The 13,126-nt window shown below is 41.4% G+C and overlaps 3 protein-coding genes across 5 annotated transcripts; 2 read left to right on the top strand and 1 right to left on the bottom strand.

The window, feature by feature from the left end:
- The first annotated feature begins 744 nt into the window (after nt 1-744).
- LOC147161424 (uncharacterized) lies at nt 745-4,736 on the top strand. Its single transcript, XM_086096076.1, has 2 exons — nt 745-1,289; nt 2,243-4,736. The coding sequence occupies exons 1-2, from the start codon at nt 1,208-1,210 to the stop codon at nt 3,436-3,438; spliced, it is 1,278 nt and encodes a 425-aa protein (XP_085952202.1). The 5' UTR covers nt 745-1,207; the 3' UTR covers nt 3,439-4,736.
- An 871-nt stretch (nt 4,737-5,607) lies between these two features.
- Nucleotides 5,608-8,997, top strand: dusp26 (dual specificity phosphatase 26). Of its 3 annotated transcripts, none has more exons than XM_086096087.1 (4): nt 5,608-5,802; nt 6,305-6,479; nt 7,973-8,190; nt 8,298-8,997. In XM_086096087.1, the coding sequence occupies exons 1-4, from the start codon at nt 5,760-5,762 to the stop codon at nt 8,513-8,515; spliced, it is 654 nt and encodes a 217-aa protein (XP_085952213.1). In that variant the 5' UTR covers nt 5,608-5,759; the 3' UTR covers nt 8,516-8,997. The 3 variants fall into 3 exon arrangements, with proteins under 3 accessions (XP_085952213.1, XP_085952215.1, XP_085952214.1); XM_086096089.1 differs by having other exon boundaries at nt 5,612-5,864; nt 6,252-6,479; XM_086096088.1 differs by having other exon boundaries at nt 5,625-5,864.
- Nucleotides 8,998-10,515: 1,518 nt separating this feature from the next.
- Nucleotides 10,516-12,840, bottom strand: ppiab (peptidylprolyl isomerase Ab (cyclophilin A)). Its single transcript, XM_086096093.1, has 5 exons — nt 12,671-12,840; nt 12,355-12,385; nt 12,008-12,096; nt 11,329-11,501; nt 10,516-10,773 (listed from the first exon to the last, which is right to left on the bottom strand). The coding sequence occupies exons 1-5, from the start codon at nt 12,737-12,739 to the stop codon at nt 10,641-10,643; spliced, it is 495 nt and encodes a 164-aa protein (XP_085952219.1). The 5' UTR covers nt 12,740-12,840; the 3' UTR covers nt 10,516-10,640.
- Between the last annotated feature and the right edge of the window lie 286 nt (nt 12,841-13,126).

The following is a 13,126-nucleotide window of genomic DNA, read 5'->3' as shown; positions in this document are numbered from 1 at the left end:
CACACATGCGTCCATTCTGTATATAAACAACAAAACAATCGGCCTACTGAAGCTAATAAACACCAAAGCAAAGCATTTTGAAAAAATTAAAACTAACAAATGCAACCTAAAAACTCATTAAGATCAACTTAATTTACAGAACAAAACAAAAACCTTGAATGAAAAATACCCAAAATTATTGTACATGATAAAAATACAGTGAAAATTAAGTGCTTCAGGTTCAGGCACATACGCTAATTTTCAAATTGTCCCGCTCTAAACAATACTTTATCATCAAATTAATGAATTAGCGACAACTTTCTTTATGCTTTTAAATTGTGCATATACGGTACCCAAAGTTTATTATGCTTCCTTTAAATCCTAAATTATTAGAACAATTTACTCATAAAGGCAGAATATGTTGCACCGACTAGACATAGTTAAGTTGGTAGTATTTTTTCTAAAACGGAGTTTTGGTTACTTAATCTATTAAATAAAATAAATAAAAGTTTGGGTTCCTTAGAAAAATAAATACATGACAGGTTGTTGTTTTTTCAAAAGTATGAATACAAGAAAAAGTCGATACAAAAAATAAATACAAGAAATTAAATATATATAAGGAAAAATATGTATATTGCCAAAAACTAATTTTGACATTCAAAAAATAAAAAACAATGCGTTTTTTTGATTCGCCAACGGTCCGCTGGCCTTCAAATCTGGCAGGGCGCTATCTTGTGGGCACATTTGGTATTGCTCCTTAACTAAAGACGAATGTCAAGTAACGGCATTGTTCTTCCTTCATGTCGTGTGACGTGTACTGGATTATACAGATCACAGCCAGTGAAACCTTAAGTTATTTGTTGAATTATTAATACCGTTTAAACCTTAATAAACGATTTGTGTTTTACACTTCAAGGCCACCGTAGCATCGCGCTTGGTGACGTTTGTCTATGTGGACTTGCCGTACATTCATTGTCCGTCGCAGATATTTACTTGCAGCCGTGGACGTTTTCCTTGTTTTCCTTTACTACAAGCACTTCGGCGAACCTTGGCGAAATTCATTTGGTCAGTTTGAACTTCTTGAACGCACCGAAGCCTCGACGCAACTTTAGCAAGCGAAGCCCAAACGTGGCCTGGGTACACGTCGGAGCTTCTCGGCTTAGCTTCGGTGGCTAGCCGCTAACAAAGAGTCGACTTGGGGATCGCTGAGCAGAGATCAAGTGTGAAAATGTGTGCAAGCACGACAGCAGCGTACGAGGAGGAACTTTGCGGGGCAAAAGACCACAGCGAGGAGCCACCACGCACCGCAAGTTTGTTCTCTTGTTTACCAAATGATTCTCGTTTTCATGCTTATTTGCGACTTCTTTTTTTTATTTCAGTAAATAGGGAGATGAGAGATACAAGTCATCCTGGGTTGGGTCACACAGGAACAAAATACATCTCTATTTCTCTACACGTCATGAGAAAGTTTAATATTTTCGTCACTGGTTTGAATCAATGACTCCCATTTCCGACGAAGACTCATTCCACATGCTATTTGTACTCTTCAAAAATGTTTTTAGGGTGATTTCGTCTCATGTCTATATCACTTTAAACCGCTTGAGATTCTGCCTTGTCGTTTGTTTTTATTCATTTGATTGTTTATTGCTTATTATGTGCAGCACTTCGTTATCGCTACGGCGATTCATAAAATGTTATGTAAAAAAAAAAAAGTTGAGTTGAATTTGTTTTTGCCTGCATGAAACTAATGCAGTCATTCGATCTGGCCAGTAAACATAATTAGCCTTATGACATTTTAATTGTAATAAGTTAATAACCTTAACCCCTTGGGACTCATAGATGATTGCAGCGGACATGACACTTTTGCTGCATCATTTGGATGATGTCAACACTTCTGATCCATGATTGCATCCTAGCTAACCAATCGCAATCACACGTTAATTTACATGACGTTCATGTTAAAAATGTTACATATATAAGCTCGGTAAGTTGACAACACGTTACAGCCATATTATCCTGGCGTACACTATAACAAATGAAAACACCAGATAACCTCAAAAAAGAAAATCCATGCTGTTGTTATGTGGGAAAAGAGTCCAAATCAGCAAAAAAATAAAATAAAAATGCCCAACAAAAAAAAATGCAGGTCTGAAGGGGTTCAATTACAACAAACCTGACGTGTAAACAATAATAAGTGACAGTAAATTTGCAACATGTGAATTGACATGACCAAATCACGCTTTTGTCTTCTTTTGTCTTAAAGACGTCAGTGACGCTCTCGGTCCTGGTCTTTGGCAGACGTTTCCTCCGGTCAAAGAGGAAGTGGCGGAAGAAGATTTCCCCTGCAACGATGACGAAGAGGAGCCCGAACACCCTCCATTCAGAGGGTACAAAGAAGAGCTGCCACACGTTAAAGAGGAAGAGCAGGAGGAAATCATTGCTGTCCCTCTGAAGAGTGAAGATGAAGGTCCAAGTGAGGCGGGCGGGTGGGCGGAGCCTCCGAGTAGCAGCAGCAGCAGCAGCAGCAGCGTAAGTCCGCGCGCAACAGCAGAAAGTCCAGCAACGGACGGACTCATAGCGCCGCTCTCAGACAGCGACGACGTCACCTCATGCTCTCCTTACGTGGATGAGGATGAGGATGACGACGACGACGAGTCTGAAGGCGATATGAGATGTCTCAGTGAGGACAAACGCTGGAAATGTTCTCAGTGTGGGAAAACCTTTGGCTACAAGTCCGGCTTGAAAAGGCACCTGAAGTTACACACGGGAGAGAAACCTTTCACCTGCTCAGTTTGCTGTCAAACATTTTCTCAGAAGGGAAACTTGACAAAACACGCAAGGACGCACACCGGGGAGAAACCTTATGCTTGCTCAAATTGTGAAAAAAGCTTCCATACCAAGGACAACCTAACCAAACACACCAGAACACACACGGGCGAGAAACCTTTCGCCTGCTCAGTTTGTGGTAAGCGCTTCACGCAGAAGGGCGAGTTAACAATTCACAGCAGAACGCACACAGGCGAGAAACCGTTTGCCTGCTCGCTGTGCGGTAAAAGGTTCTCTCAGAATGCACATTTCAACAGACACATCAGAACGCATGCTAACGAGAAACCTTTTGCTTGCTCACTGTGTGGTCAAAGATTCTCTCAGAAGGGAAACTTGGCAAAACACACGAGATCGCACACTGGGGAGAAACCTTTTGCTTGCTTAAGTTGTGATAAAAGGTTCTTAACCAAGGAAAACTTAACCAGACACACGAGGACACACACGGGCGAGAAACCTTTCGCCTGCTCAGCTTGTGGTAAGCGATTCTCTCAGAAGGGAGACTTAACGGTTCACATGAGAACGCACACGGGCGAGAAACCTTTTGCCTGCTCGGTGTGCGGCAAAAGATTCTCTCAGAACGGACATTTCAAGAAACACACAAGAACACACGCGAGCGAGAAACCTTTTGCCTGATTGCTTTGCGGCAAAAGAGCGATCATCGGTCAACGTTTCCAATCTCATCTCGAGCAGTAATTGATGACCAAAAACCCAAGTCGATCACACATAACATTTTTTTTTTGACCCTGCTGTCAGGTTCTCAGTTTCCTTACCAAGATAAATATAGGTTCAAAGTGACATCACTTTTCAAGCGAGTGATTTATGACAAGGGGTACAAAAAAAAAATCAAAACAAGAACAAATATTAAGCAAAGTTGTGTTAATTTGTGGACTCATTTTGTCACTGGCCTGAAAAGATGCGAGTCACTTGCTGAGTTAATAAAAAATGTTTAAAAGCAAAGTTCGAGAAAAGGACTTTTAATCAGACGTGAGCTGGTAAAATTGCAGAAATGTTGTAAATGTTTTCCATGTATCAGTATGAGTGTAATGAAAAATGTAAACGTGAGTATGAAAATATGATTCATAAATGTATTATGGTGTATGCTTATGAATTCCATGTACATATGCTGCTGGCTAGGGCTGGATTGGCACACAAAAAAAACATCGGCCTTTTGACTTAACATGTAGTCCTGCCACTGATGTTTATTGATGATGTTTCAGTTTGCGATCTATATTCAAACTGGATTGCCAGACGAGTCCCTCTAAATTGTGGGCCAGTCTGTTGGGGTAAAACGTAGGAAAATAATAATCGGCCCACCGGGCATCTGTCCTGAATGCCAGATGGCCAGTCCAGCCCTGCACACGTTAACAACGTGCAGTTTTATACACAAGCAGGTTTTATACTTTTTTTTTCTTTCATTGAAACATATTCAACTATTATTGTATCAATAATGAAACAAGTCGAAACATACAAAGAATACGTTTTCAACTTCTTCCTTTTCAACATGTAAACTGTGACTAATGACTGTATAAGGTTTTTCTTTCTTATTTTCTGCTACTTGTTGATATGTTCAATAAACCAACTTTTCTATCAAGGAAGGATGACGGCGATGTCGATACCCATATTAGGAATGAGGATTTATAATGGGACTCTCCCAAAGGGCAACTGGCAACCTGCGGGCCAACCAAACTTAAGCCCAATCGCATGACTTCCTCTTTCCTCTGCACCCTTTGTCTCGTTGATCTCTTCCCTCCCTTCTACTTCTTTGGGGAGGCAAAGACACAAATCTGTCTCTATCCAATCCTCTACGTCGTTACCTGCTGCGCGCTGGTTGTGACGTAACGGGCGCGACCGTTTACCAAAACGCGCAATCGTGCCAATTTCTGCCAAAGTATAGAACATTCAATACAACTACTATCATTACTATGGCATTTAATAAATATGAGCATACTTACATTTACGTGTCTCCTGCGATTTGTTATTTCCTGGTGTGGCAATTACTTCCGCCATTGCTTCCCGCGTGTTGCCGAGGGGGCGTGACTGTAGTAAGGGAGAACCTAGGGAGGTCGGCATCTTTGTGAAAATGAGGTCCACACGCGCTTCCGGCCACTGCTCCAACACTCGCTTGTCGCAAACCGGAAACGGAAAAAAAGTGATGGGTGAAAACCCGGAAGTCCCGCCTCCTCCGTGGCATATAGTCTATTGGGATTGGGCCTTAAGCGGCCCTTTGATTACCACAAGTTTTTCAAAAAGAAACTGTGAAAAGAAAATCTTCAAAAACGCTACAAGTGATTCTTGACTCATTGGGCCATTTTCAAAGGTAAGATAACATTTCGTCTATAATTAATGTGATGACGTCATTATTTTTCATGTACAATGAAAGGTGCATTGTGCTGTTTAAAAAGGTAATATTGCTTTTTCTACAGCATGCAGCCACTGCAACGTTTAAAGTTTCACGAGCAATTGTAGATATCATAAGCAACGTTTTGACTCATTGCTATTTTTTTAAAGCATTTGTGACGTCATTTTGCCAAGGATATCTGTAGCTCAAGGTTGTGGTATACCATTTTATTTTTTTATATTCATAATTGTAGTTGGTTAGTTTTATAATGTTTTTAGAAAGGTTTACTTATCACAATTTTTTAAAGTTTTTTTTTGTTTTGTCGTATTTATATTTTGCTTAAAAAAAAAAATATATATATATATATATATATTGCTAGACTTTTTGTAATTCTTCGTTTGATCTTTGCTGTTTTTTGATTGGATTAAATCGTTTTTTGCTCAGTTCTCCTGACTGTACAGCAGGTGGCGGCAAAGCGCAGCAGCAGCCGATGACGTCACCTGCCGTCATTCCAGGCTCGTGATGCTGAAGATCGAAGACCGGAAGCCATGTTGTGATGTCGGGAGGATTTTATTGACCACAACCAGATGAAGATGAAGATGATGACGAACATAAGATGGCGGCCATGAGGATTTGCTCGTCTGGCTTCCGCTCTGCAGGTGCGAATCCGTTCGAGTGAGCCAACAAAGCGACGTCAACGAAAAGCAACAATCACATGCAGGTGACGCACGCGCACGAGTCACGAACTCACGCACAAATGCGAAGGCGCACACACATCGACACGTACGTGCACAGGCAGCGGATGCGCACACGCCCGAACGCACGCTCACTTATTGTTGGGTTCATGTAATTAATCAATGCGTTTTGTTTCAATGTCGTGGGCGGGGCAAGACCCAGCAGACGGTCTAATCGTTTTCTCACGTTTGAAGCCGATGTTGGGTGAAAGTGACCCAACATTCGGACCCAACGCTGTCGAGCCAACAGTTGGATTACAATGATTCACCTGGCAGCTGTGAGGGTGTAAAGATTAGGGTTTCAAAATTGGGTTTTAAGGTACGGTTAGGATTTCAAAATGGGTTCACACACACTGACGCTCATCTTCTTACAGATATAAACACGCACACGCTCGCGTGACAGGTTTTGCCGTGTGCGTGTGCGCAGGCGTGATGGCCTTCATGTGCGGCTTCTCGCGCTCGCGCAGCGGCTCGCGCTCACCTGCCGGCCGAGATTCCCGCCAGCCCGTCAGCGTGTCGGAGCTGGAGCGACTTCTGAGCAGCGGCAAGACGGCCTGCAACCACGCCGACCAAGTCTGGCCCGGACTCTACATCGGAGACCAGTCAGTTGGCGCGCGCGCGCCCACGCACGCGCACACCCATTTTGGCTGATCTAGTCTGTCCACTTTCATTGGATGCTGAAAATGTGCATTTTTAACGTCACTCAGAAAAGATATGAGGAAAAAAGACTAAAGTTGGATTTATCGACAAATGTTGTTTTCAAGAAAAATGGAAAACAATTAAATACAAATAAAATAGATTTTTTCCTTCACATCAAAGAAATGAATTTTATGCCAAAGAAATAACATTTTATTGGGGGGAAAAAACGTTTGTATTGCAAATTGATTGATTTTAAAATACCCGAGATCCACCGATATATACCAAAGTTAATTATTAACTAATAATAACTATATAGGTATTGATAAATAATTGACTGATATGTTAGTGAAGATGAAATTATATGAAAACCATTTTCTGTTGCTTGCGGTGAACACGTCTTCGCCGCTAGGGGGCAGTGCAAGGCAAGGTAGCTTGATTTGAAGTACTTCACTTCATAATTGAAAACACAACATTGAAAAATTAAACAACTAAAGCTTTTTAAGAACAAAAGTAAAGAAAATATAGTCTAATAATAATATAAAATAATAATTATAAAATAATTGTAAAAAATCAGCTTACTAAAACTGCACCTTGTTAGTTGTTCTTCGCAGAGGATAAAGAAAATATTCCCGTATCATTTTATTGCCTGTCCTCATTTCTATTTATAATTTTTTTTGCCTTGGGAAGTCATGGGAAAAAGTTATAATAGTGACAAAAATATTTGTTCTTGATTTTAGGGGGGGGTTATTTGGCAACATTTTTTACTTTGACGCTTTCTTCAACTTTGCCTTTTGCTGAAAAAACACAATTTCAATCTCATAAAAAAAAAAACTGGTTTTCCAGAAAAAAACTTTTTTCAACAATGGTAATCTGCTTTATATTAAGAGAAAAACAGGTTTAAAGCGGAAGTTAAGTCCAAAATGTTCTTTCCAATAATGTTAACCTTGAGTCTGAAGGCCACATTTTGACTAACATTGCAAATGCCGTCTTTAAATCCATGAGGGTGCGAAATACAGAATACGGAAATATGGAATTGCCATAATGTGGAGTAAACATTTTTTGAAAATGCATTTAAACAAGTTTGAACGTACAGCAGTTTTTGCCATTATGCGACTTGCACATTCACATTATGAGAAAAACTGCTAATATTTGATCATTTAGCCTGAAAGAGAGTAATAGTATCCCGCTTTCATATTTGGGCATAGGGGGCGGGACCGGAAGTCTGGCGTCATAGGAAATGTGCCCAGATTTGTGTAGAGGGGGCGGGACCGGAAAATAGGGGGCGGGACTTAGACCGGAGGTTATGGGGCGGGCCAGGAAGTGACGTCACACCTGTCTAAAAGTTTGACGAAAGCGGGATACTATTGCTCTCTGGCCTGCAAGTAGGTTCAAAGGTCACATCAAATGTCTGCATTTGCGTTGATGAAAACCGCGAATGTGTCGTGCGTGTGTCCAGAAACATGGCGTCGGACCGCCGCGAGCTGGCGCGCGTGGGAATCACGCACATCGTCAACTGCGCGCAGAGCAGAAGTCGCGGCGGCAGCAGCGGCGACTGCTACGCCGGCATGAACGTGACGTATTTGGGCATCGAGGCGCACGACTCGCCCGCCTTCGACATGAGCAAAAACTTTTATCCTGCCGCCGACTTCATACACAAAGCGCTCACCGGAGGAGGTGCGTCCGTCTGCCTTTGAGTGTGTGTGCGTGTTCATGCATGCTTGTGCAATAAACGTGCACGCGTGTTGCGTGTCGCGACTGACCGTTGTTGCGGTGGCGTGCAGGCAAGGTTCTGGTGCACTGCGCGGTTGGCCTGAGCCGCTCGGCCACGCTGGTTCTGGCCTACCTGATGATTCGGCAAAACTTAACCCTGGTGGAGGCCATCAAGACAGTCAAGGACCACCGCGGGGTCACGCCCAACCGAGGATTCCTGCGCCAGCTCAACGGCCTGGACGGCATCCTGCGCGAGAGTCGCCGCGCGGCCGCCGCGCACACCAGCTAATGCTAACGGCTAACAAGCTAACGTCACGACGTGCGCAAACTTGACCAAAAGTGAAATCAGCTAAGAACTGCCTGGATGATGACAGGCGGGCGGCCAAGCCCTCAGTCATGTTAGCGCTAACCGCTAATGCTAAGGAAAAACAACCAGCCTGAGCTAATGCTCGACTCTTCAATCAGCTTGACAACAACAAAATCACAATTACCTCCGGCATTGTGTTGATAAAACCTTTTTTTTTTTTGGTGTGGCGTTCTGTGATATTTCGTCTCAGCACAGATGCTAATTAGCTTAGCCAAAATGTCAACAAAACAAAGAGTTGTATTTGTAAAATCTGTGTTGATGGAGTCAAGTGCTCATTTGACTGTTTTTCTTCTCAATTTTCTAAAGAAAACACGTCACAAATATGTAAACATGAACAAAAAAAGGAAGCTTCATGAAGCACTTGCAAAATTTTGTGACTCCTCTAAATGGTGCGTTTGGTTAAAGGCTAGTGGAATGGAAATTTGCCTTCTAGAGTCAAAAAACATCATAAGTGCTTCATGAAGCTTCATTTGCTAACGGCTAACGTGCCCACTGGTCATAGCGCGACATCAAAACTGAAATCAGCTACTAACTGCCTGGAAGAAAATAACAAGACGGCGAAATGCTCAGTGAGGTTAGCGCTAACGCTAACGAAAAACTACAAGCGAGCGCTAACGCTCTTGAATAAGCTCGACAAAAAATAGCTACAAGACTGCGCTCCAGCATCATGTTTACATTTTTTTTTAAATATGTATTTGTAGCACCAAAGCTAATTAGCTTAGCCATGATGTAAGCAAAGAGCCGTATTTGTATAATCAGCGTCAAATAGAGCCAAAATGCTCATTTGAACGTTTTTCTTCACCAAAAGACTCACAAGGTCCCGTTTGGCGCCGACGTGACGTGAACTTGAACTCCAACATAGCGTCGCGCAAGCTAACCCGCTACAACACATTTTCTATGGTGAGCACGTCACAAATATGAAAAAACATTTGATGGGGAATGCTAACTGCTAGCTTAGCGAGAACTAACCAAGTGTTTTTAAGAGGAAAGATAATAAAGCTAATGTTGGGGATGTACTTTTTCATATTGTTGGATCTCAATTATTTTGGATTTTTTCTATATTGTTTTGAAACTGCCAGTTTTAAAGCGTCTGTACTGAAATGGAAAAGAAATTCAATTTATTGTGATCAAGTCTGTTAGCATGTTAGCTCATTAGCTCCGGACTTTCAAGTGCAGATATTGATGTTTGTGTTCGCTGGCCACTCGGGGACCAACGTGACTTTTTGTTCACACGAGTAAAATATTTGTCAAATGAAAATGTTGTGCTCCTTTACGCGATCATGTTGTCGCGCTCATCTTGAACTGTGGACGTCAAACGTGTTGTGCGCTTCTGTGCTGTGATTGGCTGTCACTTTCAAGTGGATTTTGACTTTCTTTTTCTGTATGAAAAACATCATTGTTTTTTCAAATCATTTTTGATGCCTTACCGTTTAGTTTTTAGACTTTTCTTTTGTACGTTTTTATAGTGAACAATTTTTATTTAATATAAAATTGCTGTTGAATGTGAGAAAAATCGATTTTTTTGGGGGGGGGTTGTCATTTTAAAGTCTTTTAAAGGTTTTTTTGTCCCTCAAAATGTTTATTTGTCAAACCTATTCTTTGGAAGAATTTTTTCAAGGGTGTTGAAATTTGTCAATGGAAAAATACAAAATAAAATTATTATTACGGTTTGATGTATATATTTTTTAAGCAATATTCCGATTATTTAGGTTCATTTCTTAAATATTAGAAATGTAAGTCTTTTGTTTACCCCCCGCACAAAACAAAATATATTATTTTACTTGTCAAACAAAGACGAATTTTGAAAAGTTTTGAAGTAACAAGAAATTTCTTTTAGAAAAAAAAATCTGAGTAATATTAAATGTTACAAAAATTGTTGAGCTGAAGAATAAAAAAAATCCATAAATTGAGTCTGAAAAAAATTATCACGAGAAACAATTATGTATTTTATTCCCCGAGACAACATCCGAGTTTAGCAAGAATGAGGAGAAAAGGATTTGCCGGGTTATTGCGTGGAAATGCAACATTAGGGGGCGCTGTGGAGCCACTAGAGCTGGCCGCATTCAGCGATGAACACCTTGGTTTTGGGGATCCCCTTTTTGCTGCCTTGATCGTTCATCTTTTTCAGGACTTCTATGCCTTCCGACACAGCCCCGAACACCACGTGCTTCCCGTCCAGCCTGCATGCAAACAGCCACGATAAGAAATGATAATAATAAAAAAAAAAAATCAGTCTTCATTTGGGGGAACAATCAAAAAAAATCACCACATTTAAAAATGAACAAAAATTGCGTAGTGAAAATGGATGGATGGATATAAGATCTATTTTTTTTATTTTCTTTAGACAGGACTTTTTTCTTGAAAAACTTCCATTTCTAATAAAAATTCTAAATTCAAATGTTTTCATTGTATTGTGGAAAAGTACAACTTTGATCCACATTTGAAAAAGTTGACTGATTGTGATGGCTTCGTATAAAAAAAGAAGAGGCCAGTGCTTGCAAAGACAATTTGAGATTGTGGATTTCATGCAAGTGTGCTACTTTGACGAACAAAAGTCAGGGCGCCACCGATTAATCGGACGACCGATTTAAACAACCGACTTAAAAAAAAAAAAGGCAAAAAAAAATTACAACAAGACATTGAAACATTCTCGCCCACCCCCAAAAAAATTGCCAGCTTTTGCTGATATTTCTTGGTTAGAAAGTCAAACACTTAAAACAAAAGGAATTGCTCACCAGGGCGTCTCCTCCGTGCAGAGGAAGAACTGCGAGCCGTTGGTGTTGGGTCCGGCGTTGGCCATGGAAAGCGTGCCGAGGCCTGCGTGCTTCCTCTTGAAGTTTTCATCAGCGAACTTCTCGCCGTAGATGGACTTCCCGCCCGTCCCGTCGTGCTTGGTGAAGTCGCCGCCCTGCGCCGCGCGCGCCAAAACGTTAGCATCAACCGCATCCCGACGAGACGGCGTTGCAAAACGACGGCGTTGCGTCACGAAAGCAGAAGGCTACATTTGAAGGCATGCAAAATAAATGTCGGACTACGAGTAGTACTGAAGGACGATAGGGATGCACATCTTGATAACTAGGTTGTAAGAAAACCGTAAAAAGGCATGCAACCAATCATGTAATATGGAAGGCTGTGAAGGAACAGGAAAAGAAGACTAGATTTGAAGGCCCGCTAACCATTTTGGACCATGGAAGATCTTAAAAAAAAAACATAAAAAAAGGAGGCCACGTTGGAAGGCATGCAACCAATCTTGGAAAGTGTGATGTCGAAGGACAGTAACAACACAACCTGATAAATAAAGACATGAAGAAGGCCACAGTTGAAGGCTCACAAACATTAAAATTGGAAGCCTTTTTTGACAGCTCTCGTTCACGGACCTTCAAATGCAGCCTGCGGTTCTGCGAGAGCGCGTACCTGGCACATGAAGTCGGTAATGATGCGGTGAAAGGTGCAATTCTTGTAGCCGAAACCTTTCTCGCCCGTGCACAGGGCTCGGAAGTTCTCTGCCAATCAAAGCGTCCATCAACACAGCGGCCATTTTGTGCCTTTCTTCTTTTCTGACAAGCCCAAACATGAATACTTGTGCCATGAAATTGGAGTCATTTAGTGCCAACTTTTGATTCACTTTTTTTTTGGGCTGCACTGCTTCCATTACGTGTTTGTTCTTTTTGTTTCAATCAGATATGAGCAGTGTTGCCGTGATAAATAGATAGATAGATAGATAGATAGATAGATACTTTCTAGCCCCGCCCCCAACCTACCAGCAGTCTTTGGAACAACGTCTGCGAAAAGCTGCAACACAAAACACGCATTCACATTTTCATCATCACGATTAATAGCATCAGTCTTTTTGTTACAACAACCAATACGTGTTGTTTTTAACGTGCGGGTGTTCTTCCCTGGGGACATATGACGTCACCTTTTTCTTCTCAATTAATAACGCTTCTGTAATCTGTATGTGTCCATTATTTCTTCCAGTTGCTATATTTTGTCTTTTTTTTCACGTAACGTGACGCGAACACGACGCCAAACAATCAATAAAAGACGTAGCAAATGCAAATAATTGTAATTAATTACCTCCATTACGATCCTGCCCGCCTTGACGTCACCAATGGTGATGTCAAAGTAAACTTTGGGGTTTGGCATATTTGAATTGAGAGAGTGAAAAAAACCAAGATATTAGCGTTATTAAATGTTAACAGGAACTTACATCTGACGACAGAATCGATGCGGGGCTATTTTTATCCTAACCTGATCTAACGTCACCGTTGCCAAAAACCAATCGCAGCCGTATCCTGAGAAAGAACTAACCAATAGCAGTGTAAGGTGGGCGGGTTTCACGGGAGACACGTGACACTCGCTTTGGAGTCCTAACAGCCCGTGCGGGCGGTGCCGGAAACAGAACAGCCTGTAAACCTGTGCATTTCCACACGCGGTATTACAAGGTATAAGAATCAAACGGGCACGGTTATTTGTATTTATATTATAGATAGTATTTTTAAAATACATCTTTTTCAGGATAGGAAATAGTTT

Source organism: Leptonotus elevatus, chromosome 15 (assembly GCF_054856555.1).
Source record: "Leptonotus elevatus isolate MCC_2025b chromosome 15, RoL_Lele_1.0, whole genome shotgun sequence".
Taxonomy (NCBI): domain Eukaryota; kingdom Metazoa; phylum Chordata; class Actinopteri; order Syngnathiformes; family Syngnathidae; genus Leptonotus; species Leptonotus elevatus.
Note: the sequence above shows the minus strand (reverse complement) of the source record. Positions and strands in the feature narration are given on the sequence as shown.